Genomic DNA, 13,453 nt, shown 5'->3' on the forward strand with positions numbered 1-13,453 from the left:
CTGCCCACAGGCTCGCCGGCCCCGGGGGAGCGCCGGCTCGCTCTCCCGGCCTCAGAGGCGCAATCGCCGCGACCCCGCACGCCGGGCGCCGGCCCAGGTGAGTGCAGCGGCGGCCAGGAGGTGGGACGGGCGCCCCCGCCCCTCCGGACAGGTTGGGGCGGCGGAGGCAGCAGCAGCGTTTGCCCCACGCGCAGCGAGGTGGGAAGGGGTTGTGCCAGTGCTCTTTCCTGCACACCCGGCGGGGCGCCGCCCCCGGACCCCCACCCCGACCCCTGAACGTGACACCCCCACCAGCCTTTGCGCTGGAGTGACTTGGGAAGTGATCGGCGGGTGTAGAGGATCGAGCTGCGAGGAGCCCGTCTGTCCCTCCTCTGGGCAGTGGTGAGAGCAAAGCTGCTTGGCGTGGGATTAGCTCAGGCAGATGGTCAGGGCCCGGCGCTGAGATGCTACTGGTGGCCGGGCAGGGGACCCACCTGTCGCCCAAGGGCACGGAACCGGAACGAAACCAGGCTGACCGCCCAGATGATGGGAGCCGGGGGTTTATCTTCAGAGCTGCCGGCTCAGGGCACCTCCTTCCCTGTGGGAATAGAAGGACTCAACTAGCGTGCATGTCCCGCTGTTTTCTCCCACCTCTTTAGACCCTGATGTCGCCTTCCAGCAGCTCCCACAACTGGCGGGCAGTGAGCTGCTTTAGTAGCCAGTTTTCTCTGTTTGTTCAGGGGGTGGGTGTGACAGGGTGTAATAAAAAAAAAAAAAACCCGCAGGAAATCTTGGGCAGGAAGCAGTCCTAAGGCGGCCTGGGAAGTAAATGCATTAGGCACTCCCTTGGGACCGTGCCCCTCCCTGTACCGCACTCCACGCTCCCTCGACCCCCACCTTCCCTTGGGTACCTTTACATCTCTGAAGGGATCTGTTAATTAACCCGAGCAGAAAGGTAGATGACTCTGTGGGTGGTGAGCAGGCCTAGTGAGCAGAATGACTGAAGGTCCACCTGGAATTCATTGTGCAGAAATTCTTGGTGAATCGGAGGTTGCTTTCTCGGAAGATGTTGCCTCCCTCACTCCACCCCTAGAAAACAAAGAGATCCCAAGATCCCAGAATCGTGGAACTTAATGCTCCAACCTCCCGTTCAAGAGTCCTCTGATCCAGTGACCCCCATGTCCCTGGACAGGTTACCCCATCACCTCACAGCCAGGAAGTGGCTTGGGAGAACTTGGGACTACATCCTGGCTGGCATGGAAAGGAGGCGAGGCTGACCAAGGATGTCCACCTTGTGTCATCTTTAGGTGGGAAGTGACGGATACCGGGATTTCCACACCAAAGGGAATTTGCAAACATAACCCCCCCATCTTTTCTCTGCAGTAGAGTCTTCTGGTAGTTGCCCAGAAGGCTGAAGTACGTCTATCTGCTTAGTCATTTCTCTGGAGGAAATTGTATCCAAGTTCAACATCACCATTCATTGAGCTCAACATGCAGACTGAGCCTGACTTAACTGGCTACTTGTACAGTGACCTCTGAGCCAAGAAATATCTTTGAAGACTGTATTTATACTAAAATGTCACCATGGGAACCGACATCTCCCCTCCCCCATGTAAAAATCTTACTTTTTTTCCCCAACAATTTATGATGATTGTCAAACATACAGCCAAGTTGAAAGAATTATACAGTAAACACCCACACACCCACCACCTAGATTCTACTCTTGACAGTTTACCATACTTGCTTTATCACATATCTATCCACCTCCTAGGACCTTACTTTTAACCTTAAGTAACTGGTGACATTCAGCTTCCTTGGAGCCATGTTTCCATCTTAGCTCAGGGAGTGGTGGTGTGGTGAATGTAGGTGGCGGTGATTTTCCATAACTTTGAACAAACACCCACTTTGTGCAGAGCATTGGGAGATGCAGAGGAAGTGAAGAGGCTGAAGACTCAGGCTGACCAGAAAGGGCTTTGAGTTTTTTGTTTTTAAGAGATAGAAGATAAGTGGCAGCTTGTGAGAGCAAATGGCAAGTAATAAAATGACTTCAGTAACACTCATTGAGTTCTTGCTGGGTACTGGGCACTTTATTATAACTCTGTGCCTGTGTTATCTCATTCAGTTCTCACAACAACCACATAACTGGGTCAGTCTTCCTTTCTTCCTTTTACAGCTTAGGAAATCGAGGCACAGAGAGGTTAGTCAGTAGTGGGCTTTTGTTCATGCTAGAAAGTGGTGGGGCCGGGATGGTGTGGGTCCGGCGTGGCCCTGGGCACTCTTAGTCATGGCGTAGATGCCGCAGCGGGGAGAGTGGACCCTCAAGCCTGCCCAGGGAGGAGTGGAGGGGCATCTGGGGGTGCCACAGCTCTTCCAGGGGTCCCATCTCAGGCACCCGGATACAGATGCCGGTTTTCAAATGGCTTCAGAAGGCTAGCGTCCTGACTTCCCGTGTGTTTGACCTGGGCGTTGGGGCCCCGGGTGGAGGGTTCAAGCTCCTCCACTCTGCCGGTCAGTCTCCCCGCCCACCACCCCCATCGTCTTCCTCCACTTCCTGTTCTGGGTGTTTCCCGCTCCGTGCCTGGTCCACTTCCCTGCTTCCTGTTCTTTATCCTTCAGTCACTTCCTTTCCCGCCCACGCTCTTTCTTCTCCGTGTTTGTAAGACAAACTTTTTTCCGAAAGAGCCTAATTGCTCGTAGCAGATGCTCCTGTTTCCAGACGCGTTCCATCGTCCGTGTTGTCATTCCAGTCGTCACGCTTTCTGAAGCGCCCTGGTGCCCCGGCGGGTCTCGGGAGCAGAACAGCCTGGCCTCGGCGCCCAGGCTCTGTCTCCCCGTAGCTCTGGTTTCCGAACCAGGCAAGCCGTGTCTCGCCCTGGGGCAGTGATGGGTCTCGGATGTGGGAGATGCCCTGTCCGGCAGAGCTGCTCACTGGGATTCCCTGCACTGCCCTCGTCCAGCTGCTCTGTTTTGCTGCCGTGGGCCTGGCCACGTGGCCCTGCCACACCTCGAGGAGTTACGTCCCAGCAGCACTGCCAGCCCTGGGGTTGGGAGGGTCAGTGGTAGAGCATAGCCGTGACTCTGCAAAGAAGAAAGGAAGAGGAGAGAAGAAGGAACAGGAGTGGAGAATGGCAGAAGGAGAGAGAGGGAGGTGGTCACACAAGGAGGGTAGAGACAGGCCCCTCCCATCCCTGCCACGCACACGGCCAGAGGGCTCCTGCGCGACCCTGCAGGGCTCTGGGGGTGGGGGGAGGTGCCGGGCCCGTGGGGACGCCCCACGAACGCACAGAGGACGGTCACAGGGGGACCAGCACGAGGGGGTCCCTGTCCACTGTGGGGCAGAGGCCTCCCAGGGAGGCAGCAGGACGCGTGTAGGTTTGGGATTCATTAAATCTACAACTTCTCACTTCTTCTTTAGACAAGAAAGATCTGAACGAACTATGACCCAATAATAATAACATTCATTAAATTGGGGGCAGTAGGTATTCGGATGTTACACTTTTTGTCCTCTGGACTTTTTTGTGTGTTAGAAAAAAAATCCCCATTACGAGAAGGGCGAAAGGCAGAGAACAGAAAAGGGCCCTGGACTGAAGCTGGGCTCTGGCCCTGCTTTGCGGGGGGCCGCTCAGCCCCCTGTGGCAGGAGACGGTCATGGCCCGGGCTGCCTGCCTGGCCCGGCTGGCCCCGGGCCGGGGGCGGCTGTGGGTGCTGACCCTCGCCCTCCCGCCGCTGTCTTCCCGCAGCGCCGCGGCCATGCCCAGCTCGGAGCTGTGGGCGGTGGATCTCTTCGGCAGGGTGTTCACGCTGTCCACGGCCGGGCAGCAATGGGAGCTGTGCAGGGACGCCCAGCTGGAGTTCAAGCGGGTCAGTGCGGCCGCGCCGTGCTGCTGGGGCATCGCCTGCGACAACCAGGTGTACGTGCGCGTGGGCGCCAGCGACGTCCCCATCCGCTGCCGGGAGGAGGCCTATGAGAATCAGGTGGGGTCCCGAGCGGCGGGGTTGCTGGGTTGGTTGCTTTGCCGGGAGATAAGAGCCCCCGCACCCCAGGCTCCCGGCCTGTTCCCGCCTTCATCTCCTTCATTCTGCTGAGATCCGAGTGGTGCAGCGTCCGAGTCATTGAGGCCAGAGCCCCTGTGGGTCCCTATCCAGGCAGCTGGCCGGGTCCGCACAGGCACGGGGCTCCGGCCGGGTTCCAGGAGCCCAGGAAGGCCGTGTCCTCCACTGCTCGGCGCGGCAGCTCCTCTGCCCTTTGGGACCGGGCTGGGCCGCTGGCTCACGACGCAGAGCCAGGCCCTCTGCTCCCTTCCCGCCCCGGAGACGAGAGGAGGTCCCCGCTGGCCTTGGAGAGGCCCTGGCCACCAGGCCTAAGGCTGGTCTCTGCCTCCGGCCCCCAGCGCTGGAACCCCATGGGTGGCTTCTGCGAGGCGCTCCTGCCGAGCGACCGCTGGCCGTGGAGCGACGTGAGTGGGCTCCAGCACCGGCCGCTGGATGGGGTGGCGCTGCCCTCGCCGCATTGGGAGTGGGAGTCGGACTGGTACGTGGACGAGAATTTTGGAGGGGAGCCCACAGAGAAAGGGGTAGGTGCACTCGGGTCCCGCTGGGGCCCCCCTGTGGGAGGGAGCGCCTTGGGCTCGGCCCGTCCCCCCAGCGCTCTCCCCAGCGCCCCGTGGCATCAGACCTCAGCCTGGGCCCTGCGTGCTCCCCGCTTGCCTGCCGGACGGGATCCATGGGGAGGACGCTGCTTCGGGCCGCGCCCCTCCTCCATCCTGCTCCCCCTTCCCCAGCTCCTTCACCTCCTTCCTCGAGAGCCTTACGGACCCTCCCCCCCATCTCGGTATTGCAGGGGTGGACATATGCCATTGACTTCCCCCACACGTACACGAGGGACAAGAAGTGGAATTCCTGTGTGCGGCGCCGGCGGTGGACCCGGTACAGGAGATACAAGTCCCGGGACACCTGGGCCAAGGTCCGGTGGCCTGCGTGTGGCTGGGGGCAGGAGGCGGGGCCCAGAGCTCAGTCCTGTAGTGGGGAGGGTCACACGGCCCTCAGCCCCACCCTCCCTGCCCTGCTCAGGGGACGCCATGCCCGCCCCGGGGCCTGGCCTTTCCTGCTCTCCTGTTCGGAAGGCTGTGGCCCTGGGCGGCCCTTCGTTTGGGAGATGGCCGCTCGGGGAGCCGAGCCAGACCGTGGCCCAGGACAGCACAGGATTGTCTTGACCTGGTCTCCAGGCTGCCCTGTCCCAGACTCAGGCTCAGTCTGTGCACGTCTTCCTCCCCTGCCCCCCACCCCGCGTGGGAGCCGCTCCGGCTCTTGTATTTTTCCAGTGACCCACAAAAACCAACTCAGGGACGCAAGGCCTGGATTGGGGTCCTAGGTGGCCTCGAACGAGAGGAAGGCCTCAGGCCCTCGCCTAACCCCTCTGCAGGGTCCATGCCGCGAGGTGGGGCTGCCAGCCCAGCCTGCCTGGCCCTGGGGCTGGGAGCAGCCTGGGAGCAAGGTGACGGCCAGTGCAGGGCCATGTTCTGTGATCGGGGGCGGGGGGGAGCCACAGCGGTCAGGCCACTGCAGAGCGGGGGCAGGAGTGACTCCTTGGGGACAGCAGCCCAGGCCTGGCAGCCAACAGGGGGACGACATGGCAGAGGGGGCCCAGGGCCGGGAACCCTCCGTCCTGATGCTGCCGGCCCTGCGAAGTCAGTTGGGGCCGAGCTGGAGGACGGAAGGCGGCGTGCTGAGGGCCGGAGGGGAAGCCGGGGGTGGGAGTGTGCACGTCCAGGTGTCCACCAGGCGGGGAGCAGGGCCACCTCCTGGCCCAGGTGCCCACAGGCACTGACTGCTACTGCCTCACGCCTCCTCGTTTCAGATCCCGTCGGAGGATGACCCCCAGCAGTTGCCTGACCCCTTCAGCGACCTCTCTGTGGGGGGTTGGGAGATCACAGACGAGCCCGTGGGCCGCCTGTCCGTGTGGGCCGTGTCTCTGCAGGGGAAGGTGAGGCCTGTGCCCCCCTGGCCTGGCATGGGAGGCGGCTGAAGGAGGCCGGCCTCAGGGAGCGGGCAGGAGAGAAGCTTTCGTCCGCTGTCCTCCCAGAGGTGGAGCGGGGAGGAGGTCTCTCCCCGGGACCTCCTCGCCTCCTGTCCCCGCAGCTGGGGCTGCCCTGAGCAGTCAGCCTGTTACCGGGGTCCCCACAGAGTCCCCCTCCTGTGAATCCTGCTGTCCTGGGGACCCACGGGGTCCTGTTCCTCCCAGAAGCCTCTGACCTCCCACCGCATGGCTGGTCCTGGCCTGTCCCTCCTCTGAGCCCCGGGAGCACTGACCGTGTCCACCCTGGGCTCAGAGAGCATCAATACTGGCTCCTGAGATAGAATCTCAGCTCCCTGCCCGCTGCCTTGTGGTGCCTCCCAAATGGTGGTCTCCAGTAGTATTGTGGATGGGGGGGTGGGTAGGAGGATGGATGAATAAGTAGATGGATGGATAGGGGTATAGATGTGCGTGTGTGTGTGTGTGCGTGTGTGTACGTGTGTGTGTGCACGCGCGCATGTGCGTGTGTGTACCTGTGTGTGTGCACGCGCGTGTGTGTGCGTGTGTGTACGTGTGTGCGTGCGCACGTGTGTGTGCACGCGCGTGTGTGTGCGTATGGGTGGGTGGATGGATAAATGCATGGATGGTTATGTGGATGAATGCATAGGGGGATGGATAGATGGATGGATGGTTGGTCGGATGGATGAGCAGGTGGGTTGGTGGATAAGCATATTGATGAGTGGAGAGGTGGGTGGATGGATGGCTGGCTGTTTGGATGGGTGGGTGGGGGTAGCTGTGTGGGTGGGTAGATGTTCAGAGAGGAGAGGAGATTCTTTTCTCGGGGAGCTTGTGAACTAAGCAAAGGAATAAAACCCACTGCTGACAGCAGCAGTGACAGTGACATAGATGGGCCTGGGTGCAGGTGACCCAGCACTTCGGCTGTGGCTGTAGAGCGTACTTCGTGACTGTTCCGTACTCTTAACACAAATTGACCAAAATTCTCTGATTGGCTTTGGAGCAGTCACAGCAGGCTTTTATCAGGCTTACCTTCAGGTCCTGCTTGGTCTGGGCTTAGGTCAACCCGTAGTTGTTTTCTCTGAGCCACACTGAAGGGTGGTGGGGAGCTGGCCGGGGACAGAGCCCCCATCGAGGGGCCACGCCACCTGGATGCAAAGAGAGGGGAGGACGGGTTTGAGAGCAGTGCCAGGTGTGAGCCAGCGCTGCCCTGCATCACTCCTGTGGTCCGCAAAAGGTGAGACCAGGACCCGGGGCTCCTGGAGGAGCTGGGCAGACAGTTGGGCCCAAACCAGCAGGTAGCAGAAGCGGGGCTGCCAAGGCCGGGTTCTGCAGTGCAGGAAGGCAGTTGACCCAGCGGCTGATTTATTCACTGGATAAGGTGTTCGAAGAAGCACCCAGCAAACCATCATGTGCAAACAGGGCCCATAGCACACGCATTTGTGAGTGATGGTGATCATGATGGAGGCTTATAACCAATCCATTGTGTTTTTTCCTTGGAAAATTCTGTCTGTACTAAATCATTGAAAATGTTTTATTCATTATTATAAGTGAGATCATGTCACATAATTCACAAGTGTTAAGGCAGTCTGTTCAGATAGCATAGAATTTAAAGTTTACAAATAAAATTAGTATGAGTAATAAATCCCACTAACTAATAAAGGATTTTAAAAAGAAAAAAAAGGGCAAGGTGACAGGGTTGGGAGGCTGTGGGCCCCAGACCTCCTGACCATGCCAGCAATGTGCCGCCCACTCCAGATGAAATCAGCCAGTTTGGACAATAGGAGCGGGTGGCTCAGTCTTAAATATTTGTTTATGCTCCCTGTCTTCAGGTTAAGGAGAAAAAGAAGTGGACGTTTTAGACATTCCTTTGAAGGGGGCTTGGGGGTTTTCTCATCCAGCCGCTGGGGCCCCGGCTTCCCCTAGAGACAGGTGTCCTGAGCGCATTGTGCCACTAGGGGGCGCAGGACACCCGGGCTAGGGCTGGAGTTCTCACAAGCAGACGACAGAAGAGGTCTGTCCCCTAGGACCACCAAAATACTGGTGTCAGTGTCGCATTTTTTAGCAGGGGTGGAGGAGTCATCTAATCTGGTCGAGAATCCCAATGGCAGTGGGGGCAGGGTGAGCGAGATCTGGACAGTCCTGGCACCCTGGTCCCCAGTCCCCTGGAGACCCCTGGTCCCCTGGAGACCCCATGCTTGGGCTGTGCACGGGCTGATGCAAATGCAGCCAAGCTCAGGCAGCCAACCCGGCCACAGAGCCCCGGCCTGACCCTGCCTGACCCTCCCCTTGGGTTTCTCTCTCCACCCAGGTGTGGTACAGAGAGGACGTCAGCCACTCCAACCCTGAAGGCTCATCGTGGTCCCTGGTGGACACCCCAGGGGAGGCGGTTCAGATCAGCTGTGGGCCCCATGACCTGCTGTGGGTGTCGCTCTGGGAGGGACAGGCCTTGGTCCGGGAAGGAATCAACAGGAACAATCCTAAAGGTGGGCAGCCCTGCACTTTGCACGGGAGAGGAGGGTGGGGGCGCCCACCTTCTCCCTGGAGCTCCCAGTGATGGGGGCCACCTGCACTGTCTTCTGGGGCCGGGTAGGAAGTTCGTGGTCCGTGGTGGAGCCTCCCACGTCTGAAAACGGAATCCTGCATGTCTCCGCAGGAGTCGGTGTCGTCTGGGCCGTCACCAAGGACCGGAAGGTAGGACGGGGTCCCTGGGGGCTGGGTCCAAGGGCTCCGTTTAACATTGAGGGTTGTGTGGTTTTTTGTTCTCGGGAGAGTGGTCTACACCCTTTGGAACAAATCCAGTGTCAGCCAGGCACCGTGCGTATTCTGTTGTTGACGTCACTGGTGATCTCCAAGATGTTTGGTGACCCCCCAGACATTGCCTGCGCCCCTGTACAAAGTGCAGAATGACTGTATTTATTGCGCAACAGGCTGTAACATTTCAAATAATCAGAAGCTAATTTTCTGAAACCCTCAGCTAAATGAATGCCTCCCCTCTCTCCTGTCCAGAGCTTGTCATTTTGACTTTATCAGAGGCAAGTCCAGTGAAATAAGCTGATTTCGCATTGCTTCCATGATCTCTTTCTAACGCCACGTCAGGGGCATACTTCCTGAACAATGTGCTGTGCTCATCTGTGGCCTGAACCAAAGGACCAAATTATTCATTTGTTCTTCCCAAGCCTTAAAAAAAAAACCCTTCTATTTCAGTGGCCCTCCAGGGAGGCGTGTTTATTTCTGACTTTCCCAGGTTTGGTTCCGAAGAGGCGTCAACTCTCACAACCCCTGCGGCACCAGCTGGATCGAGATGGTTGGAGAAATGATGATGGTGAACGTGGGGCTAAACGACCAGGTGTGTGTGGTCCCGAGACTTGGTCCCCAGGGGTGGTGGGGGGGGCGGCAGAGGAATCAGAATGGGGCCCCCATGCTTCCCGCCGTCCCTTTCCACTGGGCATGCTCAGGAGGCTGACACGGGAGGGCATCCCAGCACCTCTGCCCACTCCAGGCCCGCGAGGGCACCCGAGGGGGCTGCTTTCCCCCAAGTCCTGGAGCCCCCACTGTCCTGGGTCGCTCCCCCAAGGACCCTCAGAGCAGTGGTAGCGAGCACGGATCTGGGGAGGGACATTCATCCTGGAGACTGGAAAGTTTTGTTGAGAAGTTTCGGGGCGAAATCAGATCACTGAGTAAAGGACAAAACATCTTCCAACTCTGTAAGAGCAGCATCTTTTAAACATCACCTTCACGGTTCCCATAGCAAAGCCTCGTTCTGGTGGATAATGCGGTTGGGCTAGTTTTAAGACTTAAGGTGTGAAGGTGACGCCTTTCCCGATGCTCTGAAAGCTCCTCCTGGGGGCGGGGGGGGGGGCGGCCTTTCCTGTGCCCTCACACACTCCTCACCTGCCCGGGTGAGCTGGGCACGCAAGGGCAGGGGCGAGGCGGGTGCTAGCTGGTGCCCATGGGCTTGAGCACGGAGGCCACGTGCGATAACCAAGTGACAGAGACGCCGCAGCCCTCCCCCCCAGCCAGGCCACCTGGGGCCACGGCTCCGCCTTCAGGCACCCCCAAGGCCAGGGCTCCCAAGGGGCTGCTCCCAGGCCCCTCCCCTGGGCCCCTCAGCTGCCCAGCACACCTTCCTTCCTAGTGCTCGCCCGGCCACCTTCCCCATAAAACTGAGGTCAGAATCAAGGAGGTTATTTTGCATCTTTAAAAGGACCAGGACCATCCTCTGGGTTCACTTGGGGAGCAGCTCCCTTCCCACCAAGGCCACAGGGAAGATGGGGACATGGGTGGACTTCATGTCCCCGCACAGTGCCCACCGGCACCAGCACCTCCTCTGGACGCTGTTGCCCCAAAGGCCCAAGTCTGCCTGAGGTCGGGGAGCCAGGCTGGGGTCCCTGCTCCTCGTGACCTTGGAGCCGCACCCTCCCCCAGCCCCCTCGGGGCTCCGCGTCCTGCATCTGAGTCCGGCCACCCCAGCCCCTTCCCAGCCCACCCACACAGGCGCACCCACCCACCCCCTGCCTGCATTTGCAGACGTGTCCTCCAGGCCTGGGGGGCTCCCCCCACCCCCCCAGGGGAAGGGAGCCCCAGTCTGCCCCCGCCCCTCCCCCCTCCCCCCCCAGCAGCACCTCTCTCTGTCCCAGGTCTGGGGCATCGGCTGGACGGACCGGGCCTTGTACTTCCGTCACGGCGTCACCCAGAGCGAGCTCAGCGGGAAGACGTGGAAGGCCATCGTCGCCGGCCGGGAGTGTGACGGCTCACGCGCGGGCAGCTTGTCCAGCCTCCTCAGGTGAGCAGGCGGTGGGGCTCCGCGGGGTCGGTCCGGGGGTTGGGGGGGCAGTGTCAGAGGAGGCTGCCGCCCGGCCTCAGCCCAGGCGGGAGAAAAGCAGGTCCCGACCCACGGGAGCCGCGGCCGCGTGGCCTCCTCCCTTCCTGCGCCTGGGGTCCTGCTCGGCCCGAGGTCGGGGGCAGCACTCGGGAGGCGGGAGGCGGGAGGTGGCAGCCGGGCGAGGCCAGGATGTCCTTCCGTGTCGGGGCGGGGGGCCGTCCCCGAGCAGGGCTGGCCTGTTGGTCCTGAAGCCTCAAGGTCTGGGAGAGAAAAGCCTTCTTTGCGGGGAGGACGCTCAGGCCCCCGTGTCAAAGGACAGCAGAGAAGCAGATGGAGGGTTTCTAGCCTGGAGAAGAGGCCCTGAACTAAGACACGCCCCAGAATCACCTGGAGAACTCGTTCCCGAGGATCTCCACGCCCCGCCCCCAGAGCTACTTTTTTGAGATTTCGCATGTCTTGCAAGGTCCCAGGTGTGCTCCTGCTGCAGTTCTGGGGACCACGCCTTGAGATTCCAGGGGTTAGAGCGTGTGGACCCGTCCCAGCCCTGCCCACTGGCCCTTAGAACGCAGGCAGGTGACTTAGCGTCTCAGCTGGGGACGCCCCCAGCGCTCACCTGCCCGGTCACGGGGCCCAGGGCCCTCGGCACAGCACTCTGCAGCCGGCCGCCATCCGTTTGCAGCTTGGGCCCTCCTCAGACGCTGGTCTACAGCCCCTGCTCCCCCAGCTTGGTGGTCAGCGCTCAGCTGCACCGTCAGCCTAGAGATGCCCGGAGGCTGGCCAGGCAGGGTTTGCTCACATTCACCTGAGGGTTTAGGCTCTTCAGCTGGTCGTTCTCAAAGGGAACAGCACATTGGAATCAGCTGAGAATTTCCAGAACCACTGACGCCAGATCTTCGTGACCTTAGGCTTGGCAGTGGCTTCTTTATATATATATATATATATATATATATATATATATATATATATATATATTTTTTTTTTTTTTTAAACATCTTTATTGGAGTATAATCGCTTTACAATGGTGTGTTAGTTTCTGCTTTATAACAAAGTGAATCAGCTATACATATACTGGCAGTGGCTTCTTAAATATGACACCCAAAGCACAAGAAACTAAAGAAAACATAGATAAATCAGACTTCATCAAAATTTTAAAATTTTGTACATCAACGGACACTATCAAGAAAATGAAAAGACAACCCACAGAATGGGAGAAAATAGTGGCAAATCATATATTTAACAAGGTCTGTTATCTAGAATATATAAAGGGCTCTTGCAATTCAAAAACAGAAAAATAAAACAACTCAACTTAGAAGAGCAAAGGACTTGAATAGACATTTCTCCAAAGTAGAGATACGAGTGGCCAACAAGCACAGGAAAAGATGCTCAGCGTTGTGGGACGTGAGGGAAATGCAAACAAAACCCCATTAAAAAAAAAAAAAACACATGAAATACCACTTCACACCCACCAGAATAGCTGTAATCAAAAAGGGAGACAGTAACAAGTGTTGACAAGATGTGGAGAAATTAGAACTCCCCTGCACTGCTGGTGGGGTGTAAAATGGGGCAGCCACTTTAGAAAATAGTCTGGCAGTTCCTCAAGAAGTTAAAGATAGAGTCACCATAGGACCCAGCAATTTCACTCCTAGATAGATATGCAGAAGAACCGAAAACATGTTCGAACAAAAATTTGAACATGAATATTAAAAGAAGCACTATTCACAATAGCTGAAACGTGGAAACAATTCAAATGTCCATCAATGGATGAACAAAACATAGCGTAGCCATACAATGGAATATTATTTAGCAATACAAGGGAATGAAGTGTTGACACATGCTACAGCACGGATGACTCCTGACATCTTACACTAATTGACAGCAGTGAGTCACAAAAGGTCACATAGTGTACGATGCCATTTATATGAAGTGCCCAGAATAGGCGAATCCATGGAGACAGAAAGCAAATTAGTGGTTGCCAGGAGGTTGGGGGAAAAGGGTAGGCTAGAGAGTGACTCCTTAATGGGTACAGGGTTTCTGTTTGGGGTGATGAGAAGGTTCTGGAAGTTGGTAGTGGTTGCACAACATTGTGAATGTACTTAACGCCACTGCATTTTACAATTTTAAATGGTACATTTTACATCACACGTATTTTATGATAACAAATAATAATACTGCCAGATCTCCACCTAACATTGATTTGGTTGGTCTGGGTGTGGCCTGGGGACCTTTCAGAGTTCCTGAGGGTGGGACTTCCCTGGTGGCGCAGTGGTTAAGAATCCACCTGCCAATGCCGGGGACACGGGTTTGAGCCCTTGTCCGGGAAGATCCCACATGCCGCGGAGCAACTAAGCCCGTGCACCACAACTACTGAGCCTGCGCTCTAGAGCCCGCGAGCCACAACTACTGAGCCCTCGTGCCACAGCTACTGAAGCCCACGCACCTAGAGCCCGTGCTCTGCAACGAGAAGCCACCACAATGAGAAGCCCACACGCCACAACGAAGAGTAGCCCCTGCTCGCCGCAACTAGAGAAAGCCTGAACGCAGCAATGAAGACCCAACGCAGCCAAAAATTAAAAAAAAAAAAAAAAAAGTTCCCAGGGGTTCCAGCTCCCTGGGGAGTAGGT

General features: G+C 57.9%; 1 protein-coding gene across 2 annotated transcripts in view; it reads left to right on the forward strand.

The window, feature by feature from the left end:
* TECPR1 (tectonin beta-propeller repeat containing 1) overlaps positions 1-13,453 on the forward strand; it is a 27,810-nt gene continuing 14,357 nt past the window's right edge. The window contains exons 1-10 of one of the 2 annotated variants that reach the window (XM_082428922.1): positions 1-97; positions 1,172-1,286; positions 3,720-3,954; positions 4,371-4,553; positions 4,820-4,942; positions 5,837-5,962; positions 8,319-8,493; positions 8,601-8,701; positions 9,255-9,356; positions 10,648-10,793. In XM_082428922.1, the coding sequence (XP_082285048.1) occupies positions 3,730-3,954; positions 4,371-4,553; positions 4,820-4,942; positions 5,837-5,962; positions 8,319-8,493; positions 8,601-8,701; positions 9,255-9,356; positions 10,648-10,793 (1,181 nt within the window). In that variant the 5' untranslated portion in view covers positions 1-97; positions 1,172-1,286; positions 3,720-3,729. The remainder of the gene's footprint in view (positions 98-1,171; positions 1,287-3,719; positions 3,955-4,370; positions 4,554-4,819; positions 4,943-5,836; positions 5,963-8,318; positions 8,494-8,600; positions 8,702-9,254; positions 9,357-10,647; positions 10,794-13,453) is intronic. The other variant, XM_082428923.1, reaches the window with a different exon arrangement.

This window comes from Balaenoptera physalus (assembly GCF_965194825.1).
Source record: "Balaenoptera physalus genome assembly, chromosome: 16".
Classification (NCBI taxonomy): Eukaryota; Metazoa; Chordata; class Mammalia; order Artiodactyla; family Balaenopteridae; genus Balaenoptera; species Balaenoptera physalus.